This window comes from Peromyscus eremicus, chromosome 7 (assembly GCF_949786415.1).
Source record: "Peromyscus eremicus chromosome 7, PerEre_H2_v1, whole genome shotgun sequence".
In the NCBI taxonomy this organism is placed as follows: domain Eukaryota; kingdom Metazoa; phylum Chordata; class Mammalia; order Rodentia; family Cricetidae; genus Peromyscus; species Peromyscus eremicus.
The window spans coordinates 54,448,953-54,471,655 of record NC_081422.1 but is presented as its reverse complement, the minus strand read 5'-3'; the positions used below and the strand labels follow the sequence as shown (position 1 = coordinate 54,471,655).

Here is a 22,703-nt window from a genome sequence, read left to right as displayed (position 1 = left end):
CTGGGCCCCAGATTAGGCACAAACTACACCCAAACACCTGTTTTCACAAAGAGATCCTTTATTGAGCGGGAAGAAAAGTTAAAGTGGCCGCTTTCTGACTCTGGCAGAAAACAGCAGCAAATGACCTTGTAGGTGTCATTTTTAAGAGGAGAGGAAGGGGAGGTCTGTGTTAGAATGGGCCAGGATATTTTTAGTGGGCATGTTAATTAGGTGAACCAAAGCGGGGTTTCGATTGCTGGGCTTCAATACTTTGATAGCTGGACCTTGGTAGTCAGCCTCAGGAGGAGGAAGTGGACAAATAAGGGAATAGACCTTGGGGGCTAGCTTCAGGAATGTAATCTAATGGTTTTTAGCTGGGCAGAGGGGATGAGGAGAAGGGCTAGTGTCCCTTCGGGCTGAGTGTTACCATGCCCCAAAGGTGTGTCCCAGAGACTACTCAGTTAGAAAAACAAACCACACAACTTTGGAACAACACAGGCCTGCTGAGGTGAGCTGTCCCTGTGCTTATTTATGGTCATCAACAGTCAGGGAACATACCCACATACTTCAGAGTCTCAAAGTTGATAAATCAAGTTTATAGATGGCTGGTGTGAATTCTCAAATGATGCCATTCTCAAATCTAAGGATGTCAGGGGAAACAGCGTATTTGGGGGGCTTGGGTTTCACTCATCAGCTTCCATCGTCATCTACTGTTTTCGTATTCTCCTGATTTAAAAAAAAAATAACTCCAGGTTCATCCAGTGTCCTACTCCAGTCAGCTAGGAGCACCAGAGAAGACCCCTGGCCTAACAATGTCATATGTATTAACTGTTGCAAGAAGGGAGCCCACATGCCGGAGGAAGCATGTAGCCTCTCTCCAAGCAAAAGTAGATAGGAGTATAGGGCTGAGGAGAAAGGTGGAGTTCAGTGAAATATTTTTAATGGTGTTTTGATAGCCTCGAAGCAAAACGTGGCTGTAGTTTTATATGAAGGGCGACACGTGTGAAGGAGTCCACATCTGTAACACAGATCCAGGGTCCTTCCCCTGGCGACTCCTTGGTCAGGATAGATGAAGGAAGTGGTGTCTGGAAACCTGTATGTGACTGTCGGGCTGTATGTGACTCTGACTCTGACTCAAGGTGACTTGAGATCCTCCTTGCAAGGAAACACCCATATACTACATAGTTAGAATCTTCTCCCTATCTAGGATGAGGCATCTTCTCCTGTTGTTACCCTGAAACAGTTGTTCTCTAAGGGATAATACTATAGAAACAAAGGCTTTGTGTCCGCCCCCGCTACCCCCTCAGAGTTTTCTAAAACCTGGAAGACTGTGTGACTCACCCCGGACATTAATTTGGTGAATAGTTTTTGTTTATTTTTCTTCAAGAGACTTGAATCTGGCCTGGGAAGATGGTTCTGCATAAAGACCTGAGTTCAAATCCCAAAAGCCAAGTGAAGCTGGACACGTAGCATGAGCATAAGCAATCTCAACTCCCCTACAGAGAGATGGCAGGCAGAGACAGGAAAACTCCAGAAGCTCCCAAACTAGCTAGCCTGGCCTACACAGCAGAAAACAGCAAAGAAAAACTGTCTGAAACAAGGTTGAAACCAAGGACCAATACCTCAGGTTATCCCCTGACATTCACACATGTGAATGCACACACACACACACACACACACACACACACACACACACAAAGAGAGAGTATTGGATCTGAGGGTATAAGTTTTACAAGTCTGATAATTAGCACACACGCACACATACACAGTCTTGGATCTGAGAGTATGAACTGTGCAAGTTTAATAATTAGCACAAACACACACATAAAGACACACAGATACACACACACACACACACACACACACATACACACACACACACACACACACACACACACACACACACACGAACAGAAACAAACACCCCTGGCAGATGCTTCTGACTTTTTCACTTCCAACTTTAGCACTGGCCTAATGGCTTTGGGGACTAAAATTTAGGTCTTTGGTTCTTTGTGTGTGCACAGGGGCAGGGAAGCGGGCTGGAGTTCTTTATGTTCAAAGCCTTGATGATTCCACAATGACTGCACCTGGTCATTGGAGGATTAAGTTATGAGTTCTTCTTGCACCATTTTGTTGTGCTCAGGCCATGTGAGCAGAGAATGTGGCCTGGAGAGTGGTTGAACTGGCTTTTGTTGTAAGTTTGTGAGGGGAAATGAGATGCCTGTAGACTGTGTCTTGACAGAGTCAGACAGCTAGAGATAATTCTGCCAATGACGTAGGAACCCGAGGTCCAGATGGACTATTTTCCAACTCTTCTTCTGCCACTTACGAATTGGTGTGGTGCCCAGCTAGCTCAGGTGAAAACAGTCATTGCGTCATTTGCAATCCAGAATGACGTGTAGAAGATTCTCTCCCACCCTGTCTAGGGACTGCACGATATTGATTTGTGGGTGTGGTGAGACAAGGGCAGAACTATGTAACCCTGCCACTGTTCCCTGGGTGGATGCTGCTGGCCCATCCAGGTGGTCATTCGGCAGGCCCCTCTCTGTTCTGTAATGGACATGATGGAGAAACATCCTACATGTGGCCAAAGGTAGCTGTGAATGTGGCTCGAGACAAAAGTTGTAAACTTATTTAAAACAAAACAGAAACATTTGTGAGCTTGATTGTGAGGCTCTTGAGCAGGAGCTCTGTGGATAACAGCATTGTGGTACATCAGAAGGCTGGAAATGCTTGCTGGAGGACGCAAAGGAGATGTTCCCCAGTTCCTGCTGTTTGTCACCTGGGAGGGGAAGAGAAAAGGCATCTCCATGTATGCTTCATTTTCAAGGCTCCCGCTCTGGCTTCAGAGCCAGAGGGGGGACACACCTGGAACCCTGTGCTCCCACAGGAGTGATGGCAGCAGACATGCAGGGCGTAAGGGGGGCACTGCAGATACATGAAGCATGCAGCTAAACTCAGTCCTCGGCACAAGTGTGCTGGTACTGGGTACTCCTCCACTACAAAACCCAAGTCCTTGCCCTTCAGAAACCATTGTCTGTCCCTCACAAACCCCCTCCTAGACATCTCCCACCCTCCCTTGTGAAGCTGATCACACCTATGCTAATCTACCATTTCGGCAGCATCCTACCATCCAAGACTTCATTCTCTCAAGACGGTACCCAAGAGTGGCCCTTGATCACTGTGGCCATCAGCCATGATGCTCAGACCTCTGCGCATCTCCTGGCTTGGCTCTGTTGGTTCTTGTCTTTCCAAGTCTGGAGTTACTCAACTGTTTTCTTGATGTTTCTTCTGTCTTACTCTCAAGTTAGTGTGTCTCACAGACCTCAACACTGTTCCCCAAGTTCTGCTTCCACGTCCAGTACCTCATGATTCTATTTCGATCAATCTGTCTGCGTACAATCCAGGGCAACCAATCTCAGGCCCATCCTGCCACCTGAAGCCCAGCCAGCACCTGCCCCGCCACCCTGCCCCTGCTTGTTAGCAATCAGAGGAGTCATTGCATCTCAGTCTCGAACAACAGGACTCCAGGTGACAGTATCCCTCTCTGCAGATACTAAAGCTAAACCAAAGAAAGAAACCATTGCAGTCACCAGAAGCAAGAGTTAATAAAGCTGCTATTTTCTCCGCATCAGAGAAACAAAGAGCCTCTGGTTTCATGTGTTTGGTACCTTTCCATGGAGCTGGACCATGGACAATGGGCAATGCATGTAAAAGCAGTCAATGGGAAGGGAGGTAAGCGGTGGCCATCTGCCAGACAACCCCAAGCAAGACCCATCTTTCCAGGCACAGAGCATTCCTATGGTATCCTGTATCATTTGGGCTAAATGTATTATGTTTCCCGTCTGTGAGTGCCAAGCAGTTGGGGTACCTTACTCTTGCTTTTCAATCCACAGAGTTGTAAGTGGAAAAGTTACAGCCACATGGTCTGGAGGGAAAGGAACAGGCCAGCTAAACTCTTTTCTTAATCCCCTAATAGCTGAGTTTCAAATGCACAGGCTGTGGGCTGAGTCCTATTCATCTTTGTGACTTAGCACAATGTGCTTAATGTGGGTTGAATTTAATTTAAAAATATCTCAGAGGGCTGGAGAGATGGCTCAGCAGTTAAGAACACTGACTGCTCTTCCTGAGGATCCAGGTTCGGTTTCCAGCATCCACATGGCTGCTGACAACTGTCTGTGACTCCAGTTCCAGGGGATCTGACACTGTCTTCTGGCCTCGGTGGCTACTGCACAAATGTAGTATACAGACATACATGCAGCCAAAATACCCATACAACATAAAAATAAATCAGAATTTTAAAATAAAATATAGGGCTGGAGAGATGGCTCAGCCGTTAAAGGCTAGGCTCACAACCAAAATAAAATATATCCTATGTAATGGATATAGGCATGTTGCTAGACAAACTTTTATACCAAAAAAGGCTCTGTTTGCTATTAATTTTATGGTCACAACTGCTTTTAACTCAGCTGATACTTGGACTTGGAACATTTTAAATAGTGGTCTTGAGTTATAGCTGTAGGTTATATAAATACTATAGACACCTTTACTGCCACAGTAATTTCAATAAATGGTTATCTCCAATTCAAAACTCTCTTACAAACTGTCATATTTCTTACACAAGCTACCCTCTGGCTCAGGGTGTCACACAAGGTCAGCTAGAAGGAGCCCTGCGTCACATGCGTGACTGATGACATTGGAGCACTGACGTTAAATGTTTATGGCTGAGCACCCGACCATCACGTACCCTCCGTCTCTTGAACGGCCGTGTGTCCATGCATCCTCTGCCATGTCTTTCTCTGACTAAGACAGAGAGTAGCATTTGCTTGTGGGTATCAGCCTAAGTGTCCAGAAGGCAGCTTGCTGTTCTGTCCCTTTAGAGGTGACCTTGAGAACAGCAGTAGGTTGCCCTAGAATCTAGCACCTCTTAGCTGTGGGTTTTTAACTGGATTTATAGTACCAGGCATGGAATCCCTGTAGGGAGCAGGTGATAACAGGGGTGGGAGGATGAGAGTGGAAGCAATCAGAATGCAGTTGTGTGTGTGTGTGTGTGTGTGTGTGTGTGTGTGTGTGTGTATAAAACTGTCAAAGACCAAATGTAATAAAAGATTATTAAAGACACTTGTAAAAGAAAAAAGTTAGCCTTCGTGGTACAATTAAAATTATAGTGAGTTAGAGTTCTTTTTTAAAAAAAATGCCTGACCAGTTAGAAGCACAGATTAGCATAGTTTTTAAATGAATTAGAGATCTGTTAGCCTAGTTTGAAGGGCAACAGTTACTCCCACTTCATAACGGCACCAGTAATACCCAACTTCTGCCAGCAGGTGGCAGAAGAGAGACAAAGTTGAATTGAGACCCAGGAATTACCTGTAACTGGCTTTTTATAACACCCTAATTGTCGTGCTAGAAACCTCATCCAACTACTGAGGGATCTGGATGCAGAGATCCATGACTAGGCCCCGGGTGGATCTCTGGGAGTCCAATTAGCAAGAATGAGGAGGGTTTATATGAGCGAGAATTGTTGAGACCAAGGTTAGATAAAGCACAGAGACAAATAGCCAAACGAACCGAAACACATGAAATATGAACCAATGGCTGAGGGGTCCCCAACTGGATCAGGCCCTCTGAATGGGTGAGACAGTTGATTGGCTTGATCTGTTTGGGAGGCATCCAGGCAGTGGGACCAGGTCCTGTGCTCATTGCATGAGTTGGCTGTTTGAAACCTGGGGCCTATGCAGGGTCCCTTGGCTCGGCCTGGGAGGAGGGGACTGGACCTACCTGGACTGAGTCCACCAGGTTGATCTCAGTCTGTGGGGAAGGCTTTGCCCTGGAGGAGATTGGAATGGGGGGCAGGCTGGGGGGAAGGTGAGGGGGGGCGGGAGGGGGGAGAACAAGGGAATCTGAGGCTGATATGTAGAACTGAATTGTATTGCAAAATAAAAATTAAAAAAAAAATAGTTTGTCCTTATTAAGGCAATGAGACCAGTTTTTGTATTCAAAACAAAAACATAAAGCAGTTACTAGATTTCCAAAAGAGTACTAACAGCTTAGACCTCTGCTAGGCCCTGAGGTTACCCTGGTGAACCAGGGCTGCACTGTCCTGAGAAGCACGGCCTCATGGGAAGTGGGCCGATGCTGAGGAGGCCAAGCCTGGGATCAGGAAACTGTTAGAGGATCGTGTGAAACGTATTATGAAGCAGGACGGCAGCTGCTCTTCTGTAATTCTTGAATATCCTTGCTTTAACCTTGTGTACACACAGCACCTGGCTAGCAGCCCATTTCATCCCACGTTAGTCCAGTGGACAGCCCCCTTCCCTGACACACGTGCACAGACACACCCAAGCCTGGCCATGTCTCTATTCACAGCTGGACCCTCTGGGGCATTTGCTCTGCGACACCTCTGGAGAATCTTGGAGAAGTTTCTGTTTGTGCCCAGTCTGTGCTCACTCCATTGACTAGTGAGCTCTTTACTGTCTCTGTGTGTGCATGTGTGTGTACATGCATGTATGTGCATGTGTATGTACATGTGTTCATGGGTGCACATGAATGCATATGTGTGTGTGTGGAGATCAGAGGACAACCTTGGCTGTCATCCTTCAGGAAGGTATCCACCTCGTTTTTGAGAGAGGACCTCTTGTTGGGACCTGGGACTCACTAATGAGGCTAGGTGGTTGGCCAGCCAGCTCCAGGAATCCACCTGTCTCCACCTCCCCAACTGTGGGATTCTAAGCACGTGCCACTATGCCTGGCTTTTTGACAGACCCTGGGGATCTAACATGGGTCCTTGTACGAGGGCTTAATTGACTGAGCCATTTTCCCAATCACATCTCATGTAATCTTTAACAACTATTAAAAAATGTTTTATCTTCCTTTTACAAATAGATTGTAAACTCACTGGGGACAAGAACTCTGTGTGTGTGTGTCCTTTGCACACCCACAGCCCCCAGCAGAGCATGTAGGTATGTCTATATCAACAAACAAGATGGAGGGATATGGGACTTGAACTAACCAGTCCTGTACCCACCCCCCATCAGCATCCGAATGCCTGTGCATCTTCACCATGGCCTGCATCCCAGGGCGTAGGCTGCCCTTTAGGCATCTTCCTTGTCATTACAGGATCACAGTACCCGATCTTCCGCTGTGTGCACAGGAACACACACGACGAGGTTCCTGAGAGCTACTGTGACCCCAGCATGAAGCCGACCCCGGAAGAGGAACCCTGCAACCTCTTCCCCTGCCCAGCCTTGTAAGAGACCTCTCTGGCTAGGTCACCTTTCCTCAGGTCACTTGGGGTTGGCGGGCATAAAGTCTTAGTAGCAAATACCATTGAGTTTTTAACCCCGTATAAATGTGGTGTATAAACACTGACTGGAACTGTGTCCAGGATACAGACCACTTAGCAAGCCTGCCCGTGTTTTTGGAAGAACTGGGGAGTTGATGGTCTGCAGCAAGTCGGCAAGCTTAGCCAGGAATCCCATCCAGGAAATCAAGGGAGGCCGTAGGAATGAGAACCCAGTGAGGCAGCTCATAGGTGAGCTGACTATACAGATAGATGATGCCAAGTCGGCCTGGAGGAGTCAGGAAGAGTGTCCGAGAGAGGTTGGAGACAGGTCACTGAGTGATAAATGAGACCGTCTCAGATGGATTGGAGCAGATCCCAAAAGGTCAAAGCTTAATCCTTGGAGTAAAGAAAATTACAATTTTTATTCTAATATGTGCTGAACACCTGATTGTGTCTCATTCAGTAATTGTCAAGACTGGGGCATGGAAATAGTGGACAGCAGAGAATGCCTAGGTGGCATCTCTTAGCTCCCAAGAGGGTTAGTGTTATAAGGAAATTAAGCCAACTTGGGGCGGGGGGTATTGGGGTGATTCTGCTTTGATGACTAGATAGAAATCATCTCTACTGTCTCATTCTTTCTATGACTGTGTGCAGAATCTGAGCAATCTAGCCATGGTAAACAGCATGTCCTCCAGGCTCCCTTACAGTCCGAGACCTTTAGGCACTGCTCTGGGGAGAGGGCCCCCACTGATTTTTCTATGTATTCCTGTTAACTGATCTTCTCCCCTCTTCCCTCCCCCGATCCATTCCATGAGCCAGCTGGGACATCGGAGAGTGGTCTGAGTGCAGCAAAACCTGTGGCCTGGGCATGCAGCACCGCCAGGTCCTGTGCCGCCAGGTGTATGCCAACCGCAGCCTGACGGTGCAGCCTTACCGATGCCAGCACCTGGAGAAGCCCGAGACCACCAGCACCTGCCAGCTCAAGATCTGCAGCGAGTGGCAGATTCGGACCGACTGGACCTCGGTACAGGACCTCCCTCTCCCTCCCATACTCACCACCACACTCCCACCTCCCGCTGCTAAGACCCGTGATGGGTAGGGTGGGGAATGTTTGCTGGGCAGCCTGACTGCAAACACATTTCATACCAACAGCTCAGTAGAGTTCAGGCTAGTGTGCATGGCCCATATGCACCCAGTCTCGTGGGTGAGCCTTATGTGAGTGCGTCCTGTACCTGCAGACTTCACCTGCCCTGTGTCTCCCATGTGCTAAGAGAAGGTTGGCAACCAGTAGTAAAGTTGGCACCTTCTAGTGTGGTGCGTGCATCCTGGAGATGGAGAGGCTGGGGCCCTGAGCAGGCCAGTAAACAAGATGCCATCCAAGAGGGTTCTTAGAGGAACAGGCCAGGGCGTCTTCCCTTGATCATTTCCTCCCTGGGGAATTACAGGCATTGCAGGGGACCCAACAAACAGGGTCCTTCTCACCTCATCTGTTGAGGGTCGGGTGACAGAGACTGAGGACAGGATACCAAGGCCTGCTGTGTTTTAGTGCTCGGTGCCCTGTGGCGTGGGGCAGCGGACCCGGGATGTGAAGTGTGTGAGCAACATCGGGGACGTGGTGCATGATGAGGAATGTAACATGAAGCTCCGCCCAAATGACATCGAGAACTGTGACATGGGGCCCTGTGCGAAGAGCTGGTTCCTCACAGAATGGAGTGAAAGGGTGAGTGTGCCGCTGGCAGGGACCAGCTGTGTCCCAGGGACTCCCAGAGCCGCTCGGGGACACACTGGTAGCTCAGAATCCCAAAGCGGATTCCTTTCTCAGTGAGACGTGGAGAATGTCTCACGTGCCCTCATAAGATTCCAGCGGCAAACCAAAGCTCCCCCGGGGAGACTCAAGGGTTTGTTGGGCTTTCTTCAGAGCGTGGGCAAGGGATGGCCTGCAGGAGTGTAGGTGATCCCAGCATAGCAGGGTTGGAGGGATGCATGGCAGCTTCCCCACAGCTGCATAGCTGGATGGCCTTTGATTGCTGTCTTAGTCGATGTTCTATTGCTGTGAAGAGACACCGTGACACTTATAAAAGAAAGCATTAGTTGGGACTTGCTTACAGTTTCAGAGGTTTAGTCCATTGTCATCATGGCGGCATGCAGGCAGACATGGTGCTAGAGAAATTGAGAGATCTACCTCCGGATTGGATCCACAGGCAGCAGGAAGACGAGACATTGGGCCTGACTGGAGCATTTGAAACCCCAAAGCCCACCCCTAGAGAAATACTTCCTCCATCAAGGCCACACCTGATCCAACAAGGCCACACCTCCTAACCCCTGTCAAGTAGTGCCACCCCCTAATGACCAAGCATTCAAATATGTGAGCCTCTGGGGGCCAATCCTATTCAAACCGCCACAGTTACTTACCCGCCTCCCCTGTCTGTGTGCTCAGAGGTTCCTAGGCCCTGTGCGGTTTGAGAAGAATTGCACTCTAGTAGCTGAAACCTTAAGTGACAACCCGGTGGCCCTCTCCACCCCCTCCCTCTCTGAGGGGTGTCAACACTCCCCAGGTCCAATCGTGATGGACTCTTACAAGCAGGCTCAGCTGAGCTGATAAAGATGGCAGCTGTTTTGCTCAGAGGACCACCAGCTGCTACGCTAGCTTTGGCAAAAGGCCAGGGATGGATCACTGTAGGTTTACAGGCTCCTATGAGGACCAAGGGGCTCTGCTGTTAAGGAAGGGGTGTGAAAAAATTAGCTTCCTTCTCCTCAGCATTCCATAGATTAGGAGAGGACCACATAGATGTTGTGCCTGGAATATGGTAGACATGCAGTGGACTGTGGGCACCTTCCCTGCTTTTTTAGTAGCTAGAAGCATGTTCCATGCTATCCCTATCCCGGAAGCCTGGCCTTTCTCAGAGCCTAGCTAGCCATTAAAGGAAACTCAAAGGCCAATACAAGCGACTGTCACGCCTCTATTACTACATGCAAGAGAAGCCAGCAGCCACTTGACTCCATCTATCAGAGACCAAAATAGACCCAAGAGCAGATCTGCGCAGCTGAGTCCCTGCTGTGTGAGGGGGTACCCCGTCTTCCCCCGTTTCTGCTGACAGGCTTCCTAGGTCTGGGGAGCTCCTTTCAGATCTGAATCTGCCATGCTTTCCCAGCCACTGGCATAATAGAGAGCAGTTCCTCCTTCAGGCCCATCATCCTGGTCCTCTCACTGGGCCCTGCTCCATCTTTGACCAACTAAGCACCTGGGGGATTTGGAGACCCCGCCTGCCGCAGGGGCATGCACAGCCTAAGTGTGGAAAGCAGGTTCAGTCTATATGTCAGGTGGGAATGTGTAGTATTATGTAGGGAGAAATGTTTGTAGAAGTTGAGCAGAGATAAATAACGTTTGGGTTACTTTTTGAAGATTTTTTTTATTATTATTATCTTTCTCTGTGTGTGTGTGTGTGTGTGTGTGTGTGTGTGTGTGTGTGTGTGTGTGTTGGTGTCATGTGTATTTAGGTGGCCACAGAGGACAGAAGAGGGTGTCAGATCCCATGAGTCTAGAGTTCCATGCAGCTGTGATCTGCTGCTCAATGAGGGTGCTGGAACCAAACTTGGGTCCTCTGAAAAAGTAGTGAGCACTCAGGGTTGGGGTTTTTTTTGGGGGGGGGGGAAATGTTAGTTTTTTGGGTTTGTTTGTTTGTTTTGTTTTTGGTGTTTTGATACAGTGTCTATGTAGCCCAGGCTGGCCTAGAACTCACTGTGTAGACTAGACTTGCCTCTACCTCCCAAATGTTTGGATCAAAGATTTGTGCCACCACGCCCAGCCAGCAAGCACTAGTAACAGCCATGCCATCTCACCTTTGAGTTACTTCTTATTCTTTACACGAGATTTTAAACACCTTGAGTTGCACAGTTGTGAACTTCAGACCACACATGGCTAGAACAAAAATGTCTCCAGACTGGATTGTTCTAGTTACTGTTAACAAGGGCTTTTTTTTAACCCAAGGAGTTGATTCATTGTCTCAGATTTCTCACTATGATATAAACAGAGCTGAAGTCATAAAGACAGTGTGTGACCCTTGGTGGAGGAGGGACTCCCTCTACCCTTAGGTTCTCTGGCTTCAGCCTGTAATTGAACTAACAAAAGTTTAACCAGGTCAGTGGTTCTCAACCTTCCTAATGCTGTGACCCTTTAATACAGTTCCTCATGTTGTGGGGACCCCAACCATAAAGTTATTTTCCTTGCTGTTTTGTAACTGTAATTTTGCTACTGTTAATGAATCACAATGTAAACATCTGTGTTTTCCATTGGTCTTAGGTGACCTCTGTGAAAGGATTCTTCAACCCCAAGGGATCATGACCCACAAGTTGAAAACCGTAGAACTACTGAAACATATTTTAATTTTTTTTTGTTTGTTTGTTTTTTGTTTTTGTTTTTGTTTTTTGAGACAGGGTTTCTCTGTGTTGTTTTGGTGCCTGTTCTGGATCTCATGCTATAAACCAGGCTGGCCTCGAACTCACAGAGATCCACGTGGCTTTGCCTTCCGAGTGCTGGGATTAAAGGCATGCACCACTGCCGACCGGCAACATATTTTAATTTGATGTTAATATTTTCTGTGGTGAAGGGAACTTCGTAGGAAAGAAGTGAAGGCCAGGAGAAAAGGAGCTTGTCTGGAGGGCTTGTGTTCTGCTCTGACAAGGAGGAAAGACACACAGAAATAACTAGACGCAAGAAAGCGTTTGACCATCAAGGGATGGTGAGTTAGGAGAGTGACAGAGGCATGGGAGAAGTGACAGGGGAAAGATCATTCAGTTAATCATCTCACAGCCAACCCTCACCTCCACAGATAAGAATGTTCCCTTCGCTCTAGCAAGCCTATCATTAGAGAGATGGATCCCAGGAGCTCATTGGTCAGCTAATGTAGCTAAACTGGTGAGCTCCAGGTTCAGTGAGAGACTCAAAAAATAAGGTGGAAAGCAATTGAGGAAGACACCCAACATGAACTTCTGGTTCACACACACACACACACACACACACACACACTTGTTAAGCAATTTTAGAAACAAAGGAAGGACTGGGATAGAGAATACCATGTGACTTACAAAGCTTCAAAGAGTGTGTTAAAGGGGCAAGCAAGGATGGTTTATACAGGAAAGGGCATTTGAGCCCAGCCCTCAAGGATTCTGGTGTTTCCTGGTAAAGGGAAGGGCATCCAGGAAGAGGGGACATGTTCAAGGGCTCTCATAGCCTTTCATGTGATCAGGGGACTGCCGCCATGCTGACTCTGTCCAGAATGGGGTATGGGGTGAAATACTGGAACATAAGTCTAGAAGAATGGGTTGGTTGGGACCACTTACAATTGATGAGTTGTTTCTGGAATTTCCCATATAACTCGTACAAACTGCATTTGACCATGAGTAACTAAAACTATAGAAGGCAAAAGTAATAGATAAGGCAGAGGTTTCCTGTCACTGAAGTATGTCATGTGCAAGAGAGGAAAGAGTTTGAGGGGCAGTAAGAGCTTGGCATCCTTTGGAAGTGTCCCCAGAACCTGCAGGGGCCCCACTAATATGCCCTCCTTCTGACTTACAGTGCTCGGCCGAGTGTGGGGCTGGAGTGAGGACTCGTTCGGTGGTGTGCATGACCAACCATGTCAGCAGCCTGCCTCTGGAAGGCTGCGGGAACAACAGGCCGGCAGAGACTACGCCCTGTGATAACGGGCCCTGCACGGGCAAGGTGGAGTGGTTTGCTGGCAGCTGGAGTCAGGTGAGTGGCCAGAGCTGGGTGCATCTTTGTGTCCCCCAGAGTCAGGTGAGTCGCCAGTTCCGGGTACATCTGTCTGTCCCTGGCAAGAGACAACATAGCAGAGGGGTTAGGAACCAGCTTTGAATCTGGCCATGCTACCAGCTGCCTGTCACAACCTGGAAAAGTGGCCATGTTCTTTGTGCCTCGTTCAGCCAATGGGTGTACCTTTCCTGTGTGCTCACTTAAGCACCTTATTTAGCCAACAAGATTCAATGTGCACCTACTGTGTGCTCGCTTAAGCACCTTGTTCAGCCAACAAGATTCAGTGTGTGCCTACTGTGTGCTCACTTAAGCACCTTGTTCAGCCAACAAATTCAGTGTGTGCCTACTGTGTGCTCACTTGAGCACCTTGTTCAGCCAACAAGATTCCGTGTGCGCCTATTGTGTGCTCACTTGAGCACCTTGTTCAGCCAACAAGATTCAGTGTGTGCCTACTGTGTGCTCACTTGAGCACCTTGTTCAGCCAACAAGATTCAGTGTGTGCCTACTGTGTGCTCACATAAGCACTTGAGCTACATCTGTGAACAAAACAAATTTCTCTGCCTCAGGGGATGAGCATGAGTAGTCAAGGGACAGACAGTAAATGCAGCAGGTGGCTGTCACGGCCATGTCGCTGACAAGACTGAAGCTGGTTCTGTCAGTACTTGACAGTGTCAGACACTTCCTTTTAAAAATCTGGAGATGGGGCCTGAGAGAGAGCACAGTGGATAAATCATCTTTGCACACACATGAGGACCTGAGTTGAGACTCCCCAGAACCCATGTAAAAACCAGGCATGGTGGCACACATCTGTAATCCCAGCACATCTCTACTGAGATATGTAGCTAGAGTTTTCCTGCCTGGCCCACAGTCAGGACAAATCTCTCTCACCTGCCAGTCCCACAGCCTCAGACCCAACCAAGTAAACACAGAGACTTATATTGGTTACAAACTGTATGGCCATGGCAGGCTTCTTGCTAACTGTTCTTACAGCTTAAATTAATCCATTTCCATAAATCTATACCTTGCCATGTGGCTCGTGGCTTACCGGAATCTTCACATGCGGCTTGTCATGGTGGTGGCTAGCAGTGTCTCCCTTACCCAACTTCCTGTTCTCTCAATTCTCCTCTCTGTTAGTCCCGCCTATACTTCCTGCCTGGCCACTGGCCAATCAGTGATTTATTTATTGACCAATCAGCAACACATTTGACATACAGACCATCCCACAGCACTTCCCCTTTTCTTTTCTTAAAAAGGAAAGTTTTAACCTTTACATATCTCCAAAGTCAGCTTGGTATATTTGGGAATTTGGGCGTAGCTTCTCTTACTACTTCCTGCTGGAGGGGGGCGCTGTATCTTATGGGGACACAAAGAATATTTTAGGATTATGGAGTAGTCCATGAGGGTGTATCGTCTGAGCCAGTTGCCTTGAAACGGTTCTGGATGTTGGATCATCTGGGCCATGGTGTCATCGGAGACCTTTCAGGTGGTCTTGGCTGGTCAAACCTGATGTATCTTAATCTGGAACAAATCCATAGCCTCTGGCTTTCTGTGGAAACAAAAGCAGAGTCTCCTTTCCAAAGTAACATATCCTTACATCCAAATTTTGAAGTCAAGGTACCTTTAAAATATGCATATTGGTTTAACTCAGCTTCCTTTACAATCAAATATCTCTCTGCAGTTCAGAATCCCAAAGACAACACAATCCAGATTCTCTGTGTGATATCCATCTTTACGTGGCTTATTTTTTATGTTAATTTTACTGTCTCTTTAAAGACTTTATTTTTTAAAACTATGTATTTGTTTCTATAACTGTATATATCACCTTTTTTGTCTCTTTCAAGCCTACGTATATTTTACACACATCGTAAACTATTACATCTGAATCTGTCTTATTGTGAATCTATTATTGCTTTAAATTGCAGCAGCTGTGGCTGCTGGCTCTGCCCACCTCAGCTTCCCAACATGGCGGTGGTTTACCGCCAGCTCTTGGAGCTATCGTGGGTCTATGCTTTTAGCCAAGCAGCATGTAACCCAGAAACCTCTTTTTTTTGTTTTTTTGTTTTGTTTTGTTTTGTACTAGCAAAGGCTAAATCCACCACACAGCTTAATGTACCACTTGCAGAGGCCTCATTCCTGCCATACTGCAGGTCAAGCACACACGCCAGGAATCCACAAGTAGCTCAAACCAGCAGCTGCCGCTCATTTGAGAGAGACGATTAGGAAGCTGTTTTTAGCTCCGTTTTAGAATCTTTTCTCAGGTTTTAGGTGGAAACTCTTGCCACCACGTTGGACGCCATTTGTAGCTAGAGTTTTCCTGCCTGGCCCACAGTCAGGACAAATCTCTCTCACCTGCCAGTCCCACAGCCTCAGACCCAACCAAGTAAACACAGAGACTTATATTGGTTACAAACTGTATGGCCGTGGCAGGCTTCTTGCTAACTGTTCTTACAGCTTAAATTAATCCATTTCCATAAATCTATACCTTGCCATGTGGCTCGTGGCTTACCGGAATCTTCACATGCGGCTTGTCATGGTGGCGGCTGGCAGTGTCTCCCTTACCCAACTTCCTGTTCTCTCAATTCTCCTCTCTGTTAGTCCCGCCTATACTTCCTGCCTGGCCACTGGCCAATCAGTGATTTATTTATTGACCAATCAGCAACACATTTGACATACAGACCATCCCACAGCAGAGATAGGAGATGGAGACAGAGGACTCCCCAGAGGCTTGCAGGCCGGCCAGCCTGGAACACAGAGTGAACAGTATGAGACCCTGCCTCAAAGTAGAATGTGAGGGCCAGCATGCAAGCTTGTTGTGACCTCCACACATGCAACATGGTACACATTTGCCTGCACACATACACATACATCATACACACAGGTTTGTTTTTAAGCTGGAAGCGTACATTATAAAGAGCAAATAATAAAGAAACTACAGTAACTTACAAATTGATAAGCTAATTTTTCCTCCCTGTTCCAGCATTGAACTTGAACCCAGAGCCGTCCCACTGACTACCCTGTCACAGCCCCTACTTCACACCCACCCACACCCACCCACCCCCTACTACTGCCCTGGATTTGAGTTCTTGGCCCCATTTAGCATCTGGCTCCCAGGGCTGGCTGGTTCTCCAGGCCTTTTTGGCTGAAGGTCATGATTTACACATTATCCAGACTCTGGCTCCATAGAGAATTTTTTTAAGTAGCTTTAAAAGCAGGCCTTGATGAAATTGGCTGGCTTTGCCCTGTGACTGACACAGGCCCTTTGGGAAGCAAGTTGACAGCGAAGGGCAGGAGACAGAAGACGCCCATTTGTCCTTCCCCAGTCACCCCAGCCTGGGGTCAGTTTGAAGGAAGTAATCATCAGCTGGGCATGGTGACACGTACCTTTAATCCTGGTACTCTGAGGCAGAGCTAAGGTGGATCTCTGTGAGTTCAAGGACAACCTGGTTGACAGAGCAAGTTCCAGGACAGCCAGGACTAGTGAAACCTTATCTCAAAATAAAATTTTAAAAAAATCAATTATCCTTCTAAAAAAAAGAAGAAAAAAAATCAATTATCCAAAGAAAAAAATATTTCTTCAACAGGTATGCTCATGAATTCAGGATGTCATCATTTGTCACTACCCAGGAAAATATCACATAACCATAGCAACAGTCAAGCAGGGGTGGTGAGACACACCTGTAACCATAGCAACAGTCAAGCAGGGGTGGTGAGACACACCTGTAACCGTAACATGAGTCAAGCAGGGGTGGTGAGACACACCTGTAACCATAGCAACAGTCAAGCAGGGGTGGTGAGGCACACCTGTAACCATAGCAACAGTCAAGCGGGGTGGTGAGACACACCTGTAACCATAGCAACAACCAAGTAGGGATGGTGGGACACAACTGTAACCATAGCAACGATCAAGCAGGGAGGTGGTGAGACAGACACACCTGTAACCATAACAACAATCAAGCAGGGATGCTGAGACACACTGGTAATCCCAAAACTCAAGGGCTAGTGCAGGAGATAGAAATTTCAAGGGCAGCCTCATCCATACATGATGCTTTCTCAAAAACATAATAAAAAATAACGGTGATCCTTAGGGTGTCCTAGGTGCACAGTAGCCAATGACACCACCACCACCACAGCCCCCAGGTCACTGTCACCCACGGGCAAAAATGGATCCCTCCTTGGGTTGTCACTCCATGTCCTTGAGAACCCACTGGGGCCTAGGCCCTGACCCATCTTCCTGACTCTTGCTGCTGCTGATGGAGTCCCACAGACAGGGCTGCAGTGGGGGTCAGGTGTCAGTTGCACCAAGACGTTGCCCCAGCCCTCACACAGACCAGTGTCGATGTCTCCTCCTCCACCTCTCTCCATCTTATTTTTTTTTTTTTTTAGACAAGTTCTCTCTCTAAACCTAGAGCTGACTAGTTAGCTAGACTGGCTGACCAGCAAGCCTCCGGGATCCTCCTTGTCTCTGCCTCCCAGCACTAAAAGCCACACCCGGCCTTTGACATGGACGCTGGGGATTTGAACTCACGACTTCTCACTTGTGCAGCAAACATTCTACCCACTGAGCCATCTCTCCAGCCCCTGTGTTCTTTATCAGCAGTGGACTTTAGCAGCGTCTTGACAACATCTAGCCTTGTATCCTCTGTCTTGCCCTTTTTTGCATGCCTTGGTGGAAGAATTGAGGATGCCCTCCAGGAACGTGGTTTTCTTCCCCCCGTACATCATGTGACAGCCACAGGTCTCTGCTTCTTCTCCAGTGTTCGGTCGAGTGTGGCAGTGGGACGCAGCAGAGGGAGGTGATCTGTGTCAGGAAGAATGCAGACACCTTCGAAGTGCTAGACCCCTATGAGTGTTCGTTCCTGGAGAAGCCCCCGAGCCAGCAGCCCTGCCACCTCAAGCCTTGTGGGGCTAAATGGTTTAGCACGGAATGGAGCGTGGTAAGTCACAGTCGTCCATAGATGGCTCCGGGCAGGGTCCTGGGCCCACCCCAAGAAGAGATGCTAGATCCCCCATGGCATCTACTCTGGGTAGTCACAGTGAGGGGACCCTGTTCAGTCGGGAAACCCTGCAGCTTGCAGATTTGGGTTTCTACACAGACATGTTCCTAATGCGATGATTCTCGAGCTTTAGGGTGTATCTAGGGGTCTCGATTGAAAAGACCGATTCTGGGCCCCTCCTGGCTAAGACATTCCCTCAAAACACTACAAGGAGTGGGGGCGGGAGGGGGGCAGACAGGACAGATAGCCGACCTGCTGGGTGTGGGAGCTGGTCAACAAGCATGTGGAGGTGTATTTTAGCACTCAGTTTCCCTTTTTGGGGATGTTTGAATTTCCCCCGATCTTCCGCTCTGGCGTGGGGATCGACCAGCCCGCTGAGGAACCTGGTGTTCTTCTTTGGACCACACAGTGCTCCAGGAGCTGTGAGGGCGGATTCCGAGTCCGGGAAGTACGGTGTCTGTCAGATGACATGACCCCGGGCAGCGTCTGTGACCCCCAGTCGAAACCAGAAGAAAGAGAATCTTGTAACCCTCAGGACTGTGTCCCGGAAGTTGGTGAGTTCGGGGTTCCCATCCGGGAGAAGAGAGAAGGGGCCCCCTCTAGCTCAGTCAAGTTATCCAGTGTGAAAATGGCTCAGCCGGTTCTCTCTGTGACCTTGTGCACGGCCGTGGGGGGGGGGGCAGTCTCAGGGTGCTTCGGCTATTATAATGTTACAGTTTAAGACTACAGCCCACTGGGGTGTCCTCTGAGTTTCACAATTGTGGGCTCCCAGCTGAACATTTTTTAGCAGCTTGAACCTTGACACAGTCATCTTGAGACGCATCAAAGGTCATCAAAGTCTTGTTTATACATTGTATTTTGTTAACCTTGTAGTTTCCTTTTCTTCCCCTTCATTGGATTTTATATTGGAAGTGAAGTACCTCCCCACCCCGAAAAGACACGATAGCTAAATCTAGAAGACCAAACCCGAGTGATTTTTTAAGAAAAAATCACAGCTGGGGCTCAGTGTCAGAAAGCTGGCCGACCGTGCACAAAGCCCTGGGTTTGATCCCGCACTACAGAAAGTAGGCACAGTGGCTAGTGTCTGTGATTACAGCCCTCCAGGGTAGAGGCAGGAGAATCAGAAGATCAAGGTCATCATCTCCTACATATCAAGTTCAAGGCCAGCCAGGGACACATTAAAAACCTGTTTGAAAAACAAAACCTCTCTCACTTCTTATTAGTGAGAAATCTTTGACGAGCATGTGCTGGCTGAGAGATGGGCTGCAGAATACACTAACTGGTTATAGCAGTCACTCCTTGCTTTGAAATCTATACAGACAATTCCAAGGATCTGGCAGTTTTCACCGTCTTTAATTACCCATGTCTGTGTGCCTGGGACAACTTTCCTTTTTGATGCTGTGTTCTAATGCAACCTTTATAAAAAACAACACAAGGAACAATTGGCAATCCAAATTTAAATTGCTTTAGCTGTGTGGTATTGCCAAGGAAAATGAATAAATAGCCTGTGTGCATGACCCAGCCATGGGAATTCCATCAATATTTATTCTGAAGCCTCCTGCCTGCAGGGGCCTTTATACTGATTATAACACATTTTCCTAAGATGTGTTTCAAGTGTGTTCCCATATCTCTTCTTCCTTATCCTCTCCTCTTCCTTCTTTTCTTTTTCTTTCTTTTTTTTAAAGATAGAGTCTCTCTGGCCTGTGCCTGGCTGTGCAGACTAGGCTGGCCACCCAGCAAACTCCAGAGACCACCTGCCTCATCTATATGCCCAGTTCTTTCATGTGAGTCCTGGGGATCAAACCCAGATCCTCAGGCTTACACAGTAACTGCTTTTACCACCTGAGCCATATTCCCAGCCCTTGAGCAATGTAATCAAAATCCATACAGGACTTTTTATTAGATATATCAAATATGAACTGGATATATCAAATTGTTTGTATCGAATAAGAGCAAAGAATAGCCAGGGAAGTTTTGAGGCTGTACGGTGATGGGGGACTTATCCTGCCACAAATCAAGGCATGTTGGTACAGGGGGAAATGACAATCTAAAAATATAAAATAGTCCCCAATGAACCAAAGATGCTTGCTATGTGATGGGGTCAGTATATGAGTCTGGGGATAATGAAATGATAATGAAACAGTTCATGTATACTTATGTGTACAGAGGAACAGTAAAATTGAATGCCTGCCTCTCAACACACAGACACACACACACACACACACACACACACACACACACACACACACACACACACTAATGCCACCATCACCACCACCATCACCATGGTGTTCCTGGTGAATTAGGAAAATAAATGTAATCAGAAATTTTAAACTTTAAGAAAAGACTTTGAGGAAAAACAAACTCTGTCAGAGTAGGGAAGAATTTCTTAAACGAAAACCCCAGAGCACAAACCCCAAGGGAAAATACTAGAATACCAATAATGTTAAAATGGCAAGCATCTGCTTATCACATGACATCATAAAGGAAGTGCCAGGAAGAGCTATGAGCCAGAGAAGAAACTTGCAACACAGGAACCAGGAAAGATCCGGACCCATTGCATGGAGAGACCTGCTCCCAGCAAAGGGAACCTGAGCGGCAAACCCCGCTTCAGTGTGCCCTGCATCACACCAGGATCATCTTACATCCACTAGACAGACAAAAATACAGCTCAGGGTGGGGACAGTTCTGCTGATGCAAGAGTGCACTTCAGCTAGTAGAGAGCTTGCCTAGCATGCACGGTGTCCCGAGATTGATCTCCAACACAGCATAAACCAGCTATGCTGACACCCACCTGGAATCATCCCCAGACACTGGAGATGGAGGCAGGATCGGGAGTTCAATGCCATCCTCCAGCATCAGGGCCAGCTGAGGCTTCCCATCCTCCTGTCCAAAAAAAAAAAAAAATGGAATTCTCCTGTTCTGCCAAGAAAAATGCAAATAGCTTCACATCGTTTGGCAGGCAGCCATCACATCTAGTAAGGCTGTATGTATCTTAAAACCCAAAAAGAAGACTTTTTAAAAATGCTTAAAAGATCATTCATTATTTATAACTGGAAAAAAATGGAAACAAATGTCTACTGATGGAAAATGGATAAGTTATATATGTACATGGATATATCCTCCCCAATAATAAAAGTGAAGGCATGAACTCACTATCAAGCAAGCAAGCAGTGGCCAAGAACCATGGGTCATGTCTACCTTTTCTTCAGTTGAGGTGCCACACAGTGGTTAAGGACACTGTCACATACAGCTCAAGTATGAGGAAGTGGTCAGAGGCCCGGGGAGATGCTCAGCGGGGAAAAGTGCCTGCTGTACAAACCTGGGGGTCTGAATTCGGATCCCCAGCACCCACATGAAAGCCAGGTGCAGTGACCCGTGCCTGCCACCCCAGGAGGCTTGCTGGCCAGCCTGTCTAGGCAATCAGTGAGGTCCTGGTTCAATGACCAGAAAAGTAGGTGAAGGAGGACGGTCTAGTGAGGCCCTACCCATGAACAGCCAAGGAGCCGCTATCAGTGTTCTTGGTGGCTGGGGGAGGAGTCGCTTTCTTTGGTGGTGTAGCCGCTGTAAGTTGCCTGTGCTCTGGTAAATAACCCCCCACCCATGCCCAAGCAAGCAGCACCAGTTAAACTTATTTTAATAAAACATAAAAATAGGCCAATTCTAGGTATCCTCCATGATCATTTTCTCCTTTCTCCTTACATCTTTATGGGAAGAAACCCTCAAATTCAGTGTTCATCATCCCTGTTCTATCTCTTCATCATGATCACTACTTTATTATTATTAGTTTGGGACCAGCATCTCACTATGGTGCCCTGGATGACCTTGAACTGCTGGGATTACAGGCATGCCCAACCCGTGGTCGGGACGAATCTCACCCACCCACGTCCCACAGCCACTTGGTCCCAAGTAAACTCACAGAGGCTTACATTATTTTCAAACTATATGGCCTAATGGCTCAGGCTTGTCACTAGCTAGCTCTTACATCTTAAATCAACCCATTTCTATAAATCTATACTTTGCCACGTGGCTTGTGGCTTACCTGTACTTTTACATCTTGCTTCTCCTGGTAATGGCCAGCAGCGTCTCCTCACTCTCCTTTCTTCTCTCACTATCTCTCTTGGATTTTCCCACCTGGCTCCATCCTGCCCTGCCATAGGCCAGTGCAGCTTTATTTATCAACCAATCAGAGCAACACATATTCACAGCATACAGAAAGACATTCCACAGCACTTGAACACATATTTCTTTTTACTGTGTACATGCGTGTGTGTATGTGTGTGTGTGTGTGTGTGTGTGTGTGTGTGTGTGTGTGGTGTGTGCATATGTTATATGTGTGGTGTGTGTGTGTGTGTATGTGTGTGTGTACACCAAAAGTCATCAGATATCTTCCTCAATTGCTCTTCAACTTATTTTTCAAATGTCTTTTTTTTCTTTATTATTCTTTGACAAGATCATATACACATATAATATTTGGGGATCATTTTCACCCCCTCATTACCCCCTCTCACCCCCTTCCCACTTCTACTGAGCCCTAATAAGGCCCCTCCCTGAACTTCCCTGACATCCTACTCTGGTCTCTGCACATGCTCACTCAGGCTCACACAGACACACAGAGACACACAGACAGAAGCAGGCTCCAGAGGAAGGCCTCTGTCCCCCACCCTTTCTCTTCCCA

The 22,703-nt window shown here is 47.5% G+C and overlaps 1 protein-coding gene across 1 annotated transcript in view; it reads left to right on the top strand.

Moving 5' to 3' along the window:
* The window catches only part of Thsd4 (thrombospondin type 1 domain containing 4), a 485,807-nt gene that overhangs the window by 460,343 nt on the left and 2,761 nt on the right, over nucleotides 1-22,703 (top strand). Inside the window, exons 9-14 of the mRNA XM_059269043.1 lie at nucleotides 7,096-7,225; nucleotides 8,081-8,285; nucleotides 8,808-8,981; nucleotides 12,837-13,010; nucleotides 17,786-17,965; nucleotides 18,435-18,579. Coding sequence (XP_059125026.1) covers nucleotides 7,096-7,225; nucleotides 8,081-8,285; nucleotides 8,808-8,981; nucleotides 12,837-13,010; nucleotides 17,786-17,965; nucleotides 18,435-18,579 — 1,008 coding nt within the window. The remainder of the gene's footprint in view (nucleotides 1-7,095; nucleotides 7,226-8,080; nucleotides 8,286-8,807; nucleotides 8,982-12,836; nucleotides 13,011-17,785; nucleotides 17,966-18,434; nucleotides 18,580-22,703) is intronic.